Raw genomic sequence first — 13,518 nt, 5'->3', positions numbered from 1 at the left:
TCGAGACCTGCGTTCACAGTTACAATGTACTTTTGTGTCAATGAGCACCTGAAACCACTTTGCATCTGATTAAATATGACCGCATAACTGCAGCTTAGGACTTTAATCAGCTTCATTACAGACTCACATAGATGGATAAGGATCTACAGCTATTTCCTTTCAAGCCTCAGTGAAAATAAAAGTACCTAAGTCTTTTGAAGGCCTGTAATGGCTGATTCCAAAATATTAGGGGACAAAGTTCCTCTGTTTGTAATTTATGATGAAATTGTATTGCATTCTTCCTACTTGCTGCAGAGTACTCGTATTAGTTATCTCTGTTGTGACTGATGTGTATCTTGCATTATATAATTGAGAATTGCAAACAATTTTACAACACCAAGTTATAGTCCAACAAATTTATTTTAAATTCCACAAGCTTTCGGAGGCTTCCTCCTTCGTCAGGTGAACGGTGTGGAAGTGCCTGTGCCGGGTCTGTGTGAGTCTGTAATGAAGCTGATTAAAGTCCTAAGCTGCAGTTATGCGGTCATATTTAATCAGATGCAAAGTGGTTTCAGGTGCTCATTGACACAAAAGTACATTGTAACTGTGAACGCAGGTCTCGACTGACTCTGAAATACACTAAAATCAAGTGGTGTGAGACCCCCTTCGGAAGGCTGGTGTCATGTTGCTTAGGTGAGGCACAATATGGGGTAAAAAGTGCTAAGGCACTTAGCTGCATACAGGTATTTCAAAACATTGAATAAATGTTGCGCACTACTAAATCCCACATCCTCCAATCTGCATGGCAGACCTCACCAATCCGCCGACCTGAGTTTGTACCAGGCCTGCGAGAGAGCGTGCACACCATTCACCTGACGAAGGAGGAAGCCTCCGAAAGCTTGTGGAATTTAAAATAAATTTGTTGGACTATAACTTGGTGTTGTAAAATTGTTTACAATTGTCAACCCCAGTCCATCACCGGCATCTCCACATCATATATAATTGAGCTTAGGGCCATTAAAACAATTTCGGAAAAGCATGCTATGCATTAAAGCAAATAATGTACAATAAATAGTAGTTTTTGTGTAAATGTCTGCAGATCAAATTACATATTCAACTAGATATAGGTAATTCCCAATAAACATTATAGTGGTTGATAACTTTGCCTTAAATATACCAATATAATAAGATGTATTTAGTATTTGGAGCCGATAATGAAGTGGCAACTAAAATCTTATTGTAAACTCATTGGAGGTTAAATTGGATAACCCCTGAAACCGGGCACGTAACATTCATGCTGCCTGGTAATTTACCCAATATCTGTGAGCAGCCAGGCCTAGCTACGCTGTTGAGTGGCTGCTCACCAGCAGGGGTGCCTGATATCGCGCTTGTGGCTAGCACCACTTAAAGGCAGCCTGCACCTCTTATTTGCAAAATATAAGATATGGGTCCCCATGGAGTCTGAACGGAGATCAGACATCGCACTCGTAAAACACAGATGCAGGTCCCATCCCTATGTTTACAAACTGTTGAGTTATGTCAAAACATTGAATAAATGTTGCGCACTACTAAATCCCACATCCTCCAATCTGCATGGCAGACCTCACCAATCTGCCGATCTGAGTTTGTACCAGGGCTGCGAGAGAGCGTGCACCAAGGTTCTCTGATGATGCACTAGCGGCTTTGGTGCAAGAGATGGACAGAAGGAGGGGCATCCTATATCTGCAGAGGGGCAAGAGGCCTTCCAGACATCTGCTCCCAAGGCAGTGGAAGGCAGTAGGGGACAAAGTCAATGCTAGGCGCATAGCACCACGAACATGGATGCAGTGCAGGAAGAAGTTCAATACTTTGACACGAGTGGTCAAGGTGAATGAGGTCAACTGTCAAGTGGCATCTCCTACCAACTGCACCACTAGCCACATCCACTGCTCCACACACTACACCCCCCATAACCCACCTACCAACAAACTCTTTCAATCAGTACTCAACTCTTCCAGTCAGATGCTTCCGCTCACCCTCACACATTATCACTGTTGCAAGCCGCACACCCACAACTCACAGGTCACACACATTAACAGCTATTCAACCATGATAGGCACATCACCCAAACATCTTGCAGGACACTCACCGACACACATCCCGCTTTCTTGCAGGAGAAGGTGGCGCATAAAAGGAGGCAGCAAGTGGCGATGGTTCCATGGAACATGAACCTGCTGTCCTCTCTCAGGATCACAGCATCCCTGTCCCACCCCTTGCCACTCTGCCAGTGCCCTTGCTGTTGCCTGTCAGCTAGCCAGCCCACTCCCTGTAGAGTATTGAAACTTTATTATAGGAACATAGGAACAGGAGTAGGCTATTTAGCCCCTTGAGCCTGTTCCGCCATTCAATGAGATCATGGCTGATCTGTGACCTAACTCCATATACCCGCCTTAGCCCCATATCCCTTAATACCATCGGTTAACAAAAATCTATCAATCTCAGATTTAAAATTAACAATTAAGCTAGCATTAACTGCCATTTGCAGAACAGTGTTACAAACTTCTACCACCCTTTGTGTGTAGAAGTGTTTCCTAACTTCACTCCTGCATGTCCTGACTCTAATTTTTAGACTTTGTCCCCTAGTCCTAGTATTCAAGCACACCTCTAAAAACAGGTACAAATGCATCAGCAGCCAGAAGCAATAATCCAGAAACTAACCTGTAAATCCTGCATGATCTCTTTAAATAGCGCTGGAGGGGGGGGTCCTCCATGTTGTTTACAACCTGTTCAGCTGTGCGAGGTTAAGACGTTAAGTGCGTTGGCTGGAGCGTTGAGTTCCAAAATCGCATCTGATCTTTTAAATCAGTGTGCATATTCTCCCTACTTTACATGCTGCCTGCGTTTGTTATCTCCGCAAACGCCTTTACCAAGATGGCGCCCGGCGCACGTCAAGCTAGAAGTGTGCGCGTGCATTCCGGACGCCATTTTGAGTCCTTAGGAGACCACAAAGCACCTAGAAAACGGGCGCTACGTAGACCAATTCATAGCCGAGTATATATTAACTTGACAAGCATATCATATTTAAAGTAGCTAATCTTATTATCCATTGATAGATTTTCATGTGACATTTGTAATTCTGCTCTCAAACTCTGTTCTCCACAATAGTTAACTCTATCCCTGCCGCTCCCTCTATGCTCCTCGCTGGTATCTTCTTCTCTGCCCTTTTATATTTCCTTCTCTTCCTTCAGTAACTCCACACCCCAAACGAGAAACGAGCCATCCAGACTAATCCCACTTCCCCGCATTTGGTCCATAGCCGTGCAGGTCACGGCTCTTCAGGTGCACATCCAGGTATTTTTTAAATGAGTTGAGGGTTTCTGCCTCTACCACCCTCTCAGGCAGTGAGTTCCAGACCCTCACCACCCTCTGGGTGAACAATTTTTTCCTCATTTCCGCTCTAATCCTTCTACCAATCACTTTAAATCTATGCCCCCTGGTTATTGACCCCTCCACTAAGGGAAATAGGTCCTTCCTATCCACTCTACCTAGGCCCCTCATAATTTTGTACACCTCAATCAAATCACCCCTCAGCCTCCTCTGTTCAAGGAAAACAACCCCAGCCTATCCAATCTGTCATCATATCCAAAATTCTCCAGTCCTGATAACATCCTTGTAAATCTCCTCTGCACCCTCTCTAGTGCAATTACATCCTTCCTGTAATGTGAAGACCAGAACTGTGGCCTAACTAGTGTTTTATACAGTTCCAGCATAACGTCCCTGCTTTTATATTCTATGCCTCGGCTAATAAAGGAAAGCATTCCATATGCCTACTTAACCACCTTACCTACCTGTCCTGCTATCTTCAGGAATCTGTGGACATGCACTCCAAGGTCCCTCACTTCCACTACACTTCTCAGTATCCTCCCATTTATTGTGTATTCCCTTGCCTTGTTTGCTTTCCCCAAATGCATCACCTCACACTTCTCCAGATTGAACTCCATTTGCCACTTTTCTGCCCATCTGACCAGTCCATTGATATCTTTCTGCAGTCTACAGCTTTCCTTCTCACTATCAACCACATGGCCTATCTTTGCATCATCCGCAAATTTCTTAATCATGCCCCCTACGTTTAAGTCCAAATCATTAATGTATACCACAAAAAGCAAATGACCTAGTACCGAGCCCTGCGGCACCCCACTGGAAACAGCCTTCCAGTCACAAAGACACCCGTTGACCATTACCCTTTGCTTCTTGCCACTGAGCCAATTTTGGATCCAATTTGCCACATTCCCTTGGATCCAATGGGCCTTTACTTTTTTGACCAATCTGCCATGTGGGACCTTGTCAAAAGCCTTGCTAAAATCCATGTAGACTACATCAATTACGCTACCCTCATCGATCCTCCTCGTCACCTCCTCGAAAAATTCAATCAAGTTATTCAGACAGGACCTCTCCTTAACAAATCCATGCTGACTGTCCTTGATTAGTCCATTGCTTTCTAAGTGACAGTTTATCCTGTCCCTCAGAATTGATTCCAATAATTTGCCCACCATCGAGGTTAGGCTGACTGGCCTGTAATTACTCGGTCTATCCTTCGCTCCCTTTTTAAACAACGATACAACATTAGCTGTCCTCCAATCCTCTGGCACTACGCCTGTATCCAGTGAAGTTTGGAAAATGATTGTTAAAGCGTCTGCTATTTCCTCCCTGGCTTCTTTTAACAGCCTAGGGTACATTTCATCCGGCCCTGGTGATTTATCCACCTTCAAAGATGCTAATCCCCTTAATACTTCCTCTCTCACTATGTTTATCCCATCCAATATTTCATACTCCTCCTCCTTAACTTCAATCTCTGCATCATCCCTCTCCTTTGCAAAGTATTCATTAAGAAGCATACCCGCATCTTCCGCCTCCACACATAGGTTACCTTTTTGATCTCTAATAGGCCCTACTCTTTCCTTAGTTATCCTCTTGCTCTTAATATATTTATAAAACATTTTTGGGTTTTCTTTGATTTTACCTGCTAATATTTTTTCATGCCCTCTTTTTGCTTTCCTAATTTCCTTTTTAACTTCACCCCTGCACTTTGTATACTCCTCTAAGCTTTCCTTAGTATTGCGTTCCCGGTGTCTATCATAAGCTTTCTTTTTCTGCCTTATCTTCCCCTACATGCTCCTTGACATCCAGGGGGCTCTAAATTTGCAGCCCTGTGCCTCCTTCTCTGTCTCTGATGATTGCTGTCTTGTTTTGTCTTGCTAGCTCAGTTTCTGGAGCTTCTCCACTTTTCAGCATTGTAAACAATTTTACAACACCAAGTTATAGTCCAGCAATTTTATTTTAAATTCACAAGCTTTCGGAGATTTTCTCCTTCCTCAGGCAAATGTTTCAAGATCTCCTTGAAGCCTACGCATTTATACATATTGAACAATAATACATGGTGTTTACAGACTGCCCCTGCAACTGCCCGTTGCCAAGGCAATCACCGTGTTCAGACAGAGAGGTGTTACCTGCAGAACCTCCGATTGCCTTGGCAACGGGCAGTTGCAGGGGCAGTCTGTAAACACCATGTATTATTGTTCAATATGTATAAATGCGTAGGCTTCAAGGAGATCTTGAAACATTTGCCTGAGGAAGGAGAAAATCTCCGAAAGCTTGTGAATTTAAAATAAAATTGCTGGACTATAACTTGGTGTTGTAAAATTGTTTACAATTGTCAACCCCAGTCCATCACCGGCATCTCCACATCATGACTTTTCAGCATCGCATCCCAGTCCAGACTTCACCTCTTCCGACATCAGCATCTTTCGTTTTGTTCTGCGCTGGATCTGTTTTTCCAGTTTCTGCTTCAGGCTGCAGCTACCATTATCTTTTACAGTATATCAGCATTCCACATTCCTTGTCTGGCCCAAGATATCGTCATAGAATTACATAGAATGTACATCCAACTGGACTGTTATTTTTAGTTGTTATCATTTGTTAATTTCTTCGGTTGATCTGAATTTGAGATGATAAATGCTGAACGAGGATTTGAGCATGTTGCATTATGATCCACATGTACAGTGGAGTTTTTTGGACATGGCTGTGTGGACTTTAAAAACAAATGAATTGTCTCTCTCTGCCTACAGAGGACAGTATGAGTATGATTTGATGCTGGCGGTGGATATGTTCACCAACAGACATACCCAATGGTATTACTTTCGGATTCAGAATACAATGGCAGGTGTCACCTACAAATTCAAGATTGTCAACTTGCTGAAAAAAGATAGCCTTTACAATTATGGTAAGCTGTATTTTGTAGTGAAGAATGCTATTCAAATTTTGCATTCAATGTTAACCTTGCAGACCATAGCTAGCTTGATAGTGTAGGATTTAAACCCCTACTTACAGGATTTTAATTTAATCCAATCCAAGGACTGGTTCGTGACAACAAGGCCACCACAGTACTGGTATTATGGTTAAAGGCAAAACAGATTTATTAAGCACATCACAATTCGTACAAAGAAACTGATACTTAACAAAGAGAAATAGTCACAGTCTGTTCCTTGAAACCTTGGAAGTATCCCTCCAAGTGACTGTGGCGTGGTCTCTCTCTCTCTCTCTTGCTGTGTTCTGTTGACTGAAGAGTTCTCTTTTTCCTCGCCAGAATCTTGTGTGCCTTCCTCAGCCTTTGAGGTCTCTTCTTATAACCTTTTTCAGTCTAAGTGGCATTTCACTATCACATCCACATCGCTCAGCCTTACCTTTAATCCTATCTCTCACCCTTTAGAAGTTACATTCCAAGCAACTCCTGGTACCACCTATGCCTTGTTGTTACAGACTTAACGGTACCTTATCTTAGAGTTTGCATTGCCAGCCTTCACAGGACACCATTTGTATAAACAAACTCCTATTCTTGCGGGGGGCTCGAGATAGAGAGGCCTGAGCCTGGGTGACTCCCTGATTTATTTTATCTTCAGTTCCTTTATCTACATGCCTTTTGGGCATTATGTCATTACAGCACAAACTCCCTCAGTGCCTGTGATTTTCCCACTTCAATACTGTCAGCATTCTGTTAGTTTTAATTCAAACTTGACTATAATAACCATCATGCACCGTTCTCGGCCCACCAGCACTTACTTATTGAATACACGTTACATGGTTCATACTATATTAATACACAGTACAGTTTACATTTATAGATACATAGATTCATAGTACATTTCATTCTACTTCTACTATTGATTATAATTATACTAAATTATATCTGTTATTGGGTTAATTCTTACAATAGTAAAGGATAGAGTGGTAACAGACTTCAAAGTGGGATATTGTTTCACTTACAAATGATGAGAAAACATGGACACAGAAGAGGCCATTTGGCCCAAGAAGCTCTCTGCTTCTACAGACCATGTACAATCCACCCTATGAAGGGCCCCCACTCAAGTATAGTATGCATCTCATGAAAGCTGACATTGGTATATCTACCATAGGGCACATGTATATTTTTAATTCCAAAAGACAACAATTTGATCAACATAAAATAGAAATAAAAAATTATAGATTCTGCCCTATTAATGAATCACCATTTACTATATGGAACTATAGGCAGTAGCATATATCACAAAGAGAACAACATTCTTGGGGAAAAACATTCAACAGTGACAGATATGATGAGGCATCAGACTGGGCCACCCTCAATGTACCGGTGGAGGGGACAGGGAGCTGGGACCTTGTGCAAATACTGACTTGAGAAATGATGGGGGATGGGCAGTGGGAGGGGTTTTTCCATTTATTAAACCAGAATGGCAACTTAAATGTGTATAATTAGGATAATAAACAAATTAAAGAGAATTAAAAGGTAGGAAGTTGCATGTGAATTGAGGAAAAAGTAATGTCAGCAATGAAGTGGTAATTAAAAACACAAACATAGAAATACTCAAACTTAGTGTAAGTCAGGAAAATAGAAATTTCTTGAAGTAAAATTAAATTCATTGGTTCCTAATTTGAGCATAGTGGAGCAAAAAGTAATTTGCGCTGTTCCACAGATACTGAATTATTAATGAGTCAAAAGATAGTATTTTTACAGTGGAATTCCAAGGGAACATGAACAAAGAGGCAATCGGGTACATTCACTGGCACATACCCTTTCATTTAAAGTGCACTGTGTTTACTCCTGCGTTTATTCCTGTTTATTTTTCTCTTAGGAATGAAACCTCTGGTTTACTCAGAAAAAGATGCGAAGGAGCAAAGAATCGGCTGGTTTCGTTCAGGACATCACATCACGTATAAACCATGGAATAAGAAAACCTTCAACAACTTTTTTCCTTATGTACAGCACTACTGCTTAGAATTCCAGATAGTAAGTGTGAATTCCCTGTTTACTAATGGGATGGAATCCATGGGGTTGGTTGAAATCGGCTTGCCGCCCCATTAACGCCAACGCTCTGCGCACTGTAACTTCTACAGGAATCTATTGCTTATCCGAAGCCTGTTTAAGGCGGTATGCCCCTTTTAATATGCAAATTGCAGTATTATGACTGACATAGGACCTTAATTGCCATATTAGGACAAAACTGGTTGGAGCATTCACCATACGCTCTCCGACCAGTTTTACTGGCGACAGAGCCAAAAAGCCTTGCAGTCGCGACCCTCCCCCCGACAGTCCGGACTTACCTTGCTGCCGGCAGGGACGCCTCCAGGTCAACTGATTCCATTAAAGTCAAAGGAGAGGGAAATCGGGCGGGGTGAATAACAGGCGGCCAATCCGCTATCGCCCGTTTTACACCCCGGCCAAAGTTAAAAGTTCTGTCCCATAAGTTTTTATAATATTCATTTATTCTCATTGATCAATTTCTTTTTGTAGGGAAGAATGACATTGTGTCTCTTATGGTACTAAATGTACTAGTGTCAGGTGTCATAAGGTCACATACTGTATTTGTAACATGCTGATGTTTCATTCTGTGATTTTATCAGTGTGATTCAAGCCACTGGCGTAGATTGCCCCTCGGTGCGGACTTCAGGTGGCTAGCCTGCGGATCGTGCCTGCCTGCCTGCTGCCTGATAGTCCCAACAGGAGGCCGAGTTATTTTGAGGGCCAAGCCGAGTAAGCATTTGGCCAGCAGGCTGCAGGCAGAGAGCGAGAGCCCCAGGGCGGCTGGCCGGCTCCGTCTGGGCTGCTGCGATATCTGGTGGCTCAGCTGGCCTCTGGGCTGAAAGAAGGTCAGTCCGTGGGGGTTCCAATCTCGAGGTGAAGTGGGAGGGGGCGGTGGGGGGAGAGCCAAAGTGGCAGTGGCGGAGGCTGATTTTGTGAAGTCTAGAGGAGGACTCCTGCTCCTCCCAGCCTCACAAAAATACAGTAAAACTTACCTGTGGGCTCCTCTTCAGCTGGATCGGCAGCTGATATTGGGCTCACACTCCATCCAGTAGTGTCCTAAAATGGTGAATGGGGTCCTATGTACGCCATGGGTCCCAATTTGCACCTTAAAAGGGCCTACTGCCTGACTCAAACAGGCGCACAGCAGTAGACCCGGGGGAAGATTGTGGCGGCCATAACGATTCCGGGAACAGGGCAGAAAGTCATCCCCCACCATTTTTGGATGCTGCTGCCCCGTTTCCGCCAGGCAGCAGAACTCAAAATCTCCCCACTGTACCTGTGAGCTAAACTCACTCTTTGAGCTGTGGGATCCTTAAATGTAAAGTACAATAACATATTATGTTCATAATGTACATTGTTAGCACATATCTTTATCGATCCAATTTGTGTAGTTTTCAGGACTGTGGAGAAGCAGTTATCATACTTTCACCATCAGGAATTTAAAACCAGTCCTGATGAAACTCTCTTTGAGTCCAAAGGCAGTCTCAATGCAGTATTGGAGGGGCAAAAGTTCTTATGTCATTAACACTAATTGATGTAAAAAATGGAAGTTAATTAACACCACTGCAAATAAAAGTTGGCTGCATATAGTGACACCACTTTTCCCAGCCAGAATGGAGATGATTGAGTAATTCCCCCGTCAGTCATGCCTTGAATATTACATGATGTGGAGATGCCGGTGATGGACTGGGGTGGACAAATGTAAGGAATCTTACAATACCAGGTTATAGTCCAACAGTTTTATTTTAAAATCACAAGCTTTCGGAGATTATCCCCTTCGTCAGGTGAATGAGTGAAAGATTCTCAATTGAGATTTGAGAATCTTTCACTCATTCACCTGACGAAGGGGATAATCTCCGAAAGCTTGTGATTTTAAAATAAAATTGTTGGACTATAACCTGGTGTTGTAAGATTCCTTACATTTGAATATTACAGTCACTGCTCTAAGTGACTGGGATTGATTTTCTGCACATGAGTTCTGTTGGTTGCAGTTCGTAGAGACTCTTTTTAAATAGACTGTAAATAGACATTGTTTGCTTTGCTGTTTGTTTGCTGTAAAATACACTGGGTCAGATTTTGCTGTGAGCAGCGAGTGAATGGCACCAGCCATTTGTTAGACTTGCACTTGCCCATAGACTTTCTTTGAGTTTTTGCACATCAAGTTCCTGTAAATTAGAGATCCAAAAAGCACAGCGCCCTCTACAGGGCATCTGGGACCTGTGTGAACAGGGCAAGTAACTGTGTATCTCCTTAACCAATCAGATTGAAGCATAAGATTGAAACTACAGCCCTAACTATAGTCCTTCAAAGTTCTCTAGATTCAGGAACTGTCCCTCTAGATTGGAAAATTGCACATGTCACTCTGCTTTTTAAGAGAGAGAGAGGGAATCCAGGGAATTATAGACCAGTTAGCCTAACATCTGTTGTGGGGAAAATTCTGGAGTCCATAATTAAGGATAGGGTGACTGAACACCTCGAGAATTTTCAGTTAATCAGAGAGAGCCAGCATGGATTTGTGAAAGGTAGGTCGTGCCTGACAAACCTGATTGAATTTTTTGAAGAGGTGACTAAAGTAGTGGACAGGAGAATGTCAATGGATGTTATTATATGGACTTCCAGAAGGCATTTGATAAAGTCCCACATAAGAGACTGTTAGGCTAAGATAGAAGCCCATGGAATCGAGGGAAAAGTACAGATTTGGTTATGAAATTGGCTGAGCGAAAGGCGACAGAGAGTAGGGATAATGGGTAAGTACTCACATTAGCAGGATGTGACTAGTGGAGTCCCGCAGGGATCTGTCTTGGGGCCTCAATTATTCACAATATTTATTAACGACTTTGATGAAGGCATAGAAAGTCTCATATCTAAGTTTGCCGATGACACAAAGATTGGTGGCATTGTAAGCAGTGTAGATGAAAAGATAAAATTACAAAGGGATATTGATAGATTAGGTGAATGGGCAAAACTGTGGCAAATGGAATTCAATGTAGGCAAATGTGAGGTCATCCACTTTGGATCAAAAAAGAATAGAACAGGGTACTTTCTAAATGGTAAAAAGTTAAAAACAGTGGATGTCCAAAGGGACTTAGGGGTTCAGGTACATAGATCATTGAAGTGTCATGAACAGGTGCAGAAAATAATCAAGAAGGCAAATGGAATGCAGGCCTTTATATCTAGAGGACTAGAGTACAAGGGGGCAGAAGTTATGCTGCAGCTATACAAAACCCTGGTTAGACCACACCTGGAGTACTGTGAGCAGTTCTGGGCACCGCAACTTTGGAAGGACATATTGGCCCTGGAGGGAGTGCAGCGTAGGTTTACTAGACTGATACCCGGACTTCAAGGGTTAAGTTACGAGGAGAGATTACACAAATTGGGGTTGTATTCTCTAGAGTTTGGAAGGTTAAGGGGTGATCTGATCGAAGTTTATAAGATATTAAGGGGAACAGATAGGGTGGATAGAGAGAAACTATTTCCGCTGGTTGGGGATTCTAGGAGTAGGGGGCACAGTCTAAAAATTAGAGCCAGACCTTTCAGGAGTGAGATTAGAAAACATTTCTGCACACAAAGGGTGGTAGAAGTTTGGAACTCTCTTCCGCAAAAGGCAATTGATACTAGCTCAATTGCTAAATTTAAATGTGAGATAGATAGCTTTTTGGCAACCAAAGGTATTAAGGGATATGTGCCAAAGGCAGGTATATGGAGTTAGATCACAGATCAGCCATGATCTTATCAAATGGCGGAGCAGGCACGAGAGGCTGAATGGCCTACTCCTGTTCCTATGTTCCTATGTTCCTAAAATGGTACTTACACTGGAATAGACAAGCCCTAATTTTTTTGGGGGATATCCACGACGTCAGTACAGGAACTTCACGCTGTTCAATACATTTGAATAGTGAGTCAGCCGGCGAGATAATGTTTTCGCGCAGCTTTTGGAGGAACGACGCATCTCAGACAGGAACTTCCGGATTTCTGCGTTTAACTGCACATGTATTATTACAGCAACATCTGGCCCATTGTTTGGCTGCAAATCTCGCTGGCCATAAGTCCCGCCCCACTCCGCCTCCAACATATTGGCTGACATAGTGGTGTCAATAGACATGCCGATAGAGGGCTACCAATGTTTGAATCATTATCACATCAGTGGCTGTTTGAAAAGACCTAAGCATTTCTCATGGCAGCTTCTGATGGGATCTAACACTGCTGGGTTAATAACTGCCCATAGGCAACACACATCAGATGACCACTAATTGAATGGTTTGAAATGTGTTGTCTGAGTTTACAATCCACTTCAATTTGTTGAGTGCTGAATGTTATTTGCTCTTGATCGCTCTTTCACACTAGTTCTTAAATGTTATTCTTTTCAGGAGTTTAGTAATAAGGATGATACATACTACCTGGCACATTGCTACCCCTACAGATACACTGACCTAAAGGCTCATTTGGATGAAATAATAAATGATTCCAAACATTTGCAGTATTTTAAAAAGGAGGTTCTGTGTGAAACAAGAGCGGGAAATAGCTGCTTTTTACTGACAATCACTGACGATACAGGTGAGCTCCATCAATATGCCTTGTGTTGACCCCTTTAGTCCATTTATAAAACTTCAATATTATTGCTACAAAACAACCACTAAAAGCTTATAAGTCTCATATAGTGATTTGAGAAGTTTATTAATATTTGATACATGAAACATATTTGGTATAGAACAAAATTATGTTTGTTACAACTATCTATCTTCCCTTGATTAAGAGTACTCAGATACATAAAGACTGAATGAAGCTCTATGACCTTTTTCAACATAGTAATTAAAATGATCAGAAATAAGTGGGAAAATCATATCTGAATTTCCGATAGGTGCAACTAGCAAGCAAAGTTCCCGCCAACAGCACAGGCACAAAATAACCCCCATGATACCTTCTCAACACTTGCAGAATGGACTCATTTGAATGGTACAGGAATAAATCTATATTGTGCCAAATATCCAACATTGAATTAGGAGGTACATACAGTAGGGAATGATCATTAAGCTGTAATGTAGACAGCGGTTCAAATGATACCATAAACTGTGTGAGCAAAGCAGGTGTTTTGTGAATGTCCTTTGATACTTGGGAGGCAATTCCAGCTTTTCTATCAACCCCTTCTTTCTGTTACAGTTACATAAATGTAGGAAACTTAAGTTGAAAAAATTCCTGCTGTGCTATTC

The 13,518-nt window shown here is 42.3% G+C and overlaps 1 protein-coding gene across 5 annotated transcripts in view; it reads left to right on the top strand.

Moving 5' to 3' along the window:
• The window catches only part of LOC137321894 (uncharacterized), a 198,143-nt gene that overhangs the window by 140,247 nt on the left and 44,378 nt on the right, over positions 1 to 13,518 (top strand). For all 5 annotated transcript variants that reach the window (XM_067984733.1, XM_067984732.1, XM_067984731.1 and 2 more), the window contains 3 exons: positions 6,084 to 6,238; positions 8,142 to 8,296; positions 12,679 to 12,865. In XM_067984733.1, the coding sequence (XP_067840834.1) occupies positions 6,084 to 6,238; positions 8,142 to 8,296; positions 12,679 to 12,865 (497 nt within the window). The remainder of the gene's footprint in view (positions 1 to 6,083; positions 6,239 to 8,141; positions 8,297 to 12,678; positions 12,866 to 13,518) is intronic.

This window comes from Heptranchias perlo, chromosome 5 (assembly GCF_035084215.1).
Source record: "Heptranchias perlo isolate sHepPer1 chromosome 5, sHepPer1.hap1, whole genome shotgun sequence".
Classification (NCBI taxonomy): Eukaryota; Metazoa; Chordata; class Chondrichthyes; order Hexanchiformes; family Hexanchidae; genus Heptranchias; species Heptranchias perlo.
The sequence above is the reverse complement of the archived record's forward strand: the minus strand, read 5'-3'. Positions and strand labels throughout refer to the sequence as shown.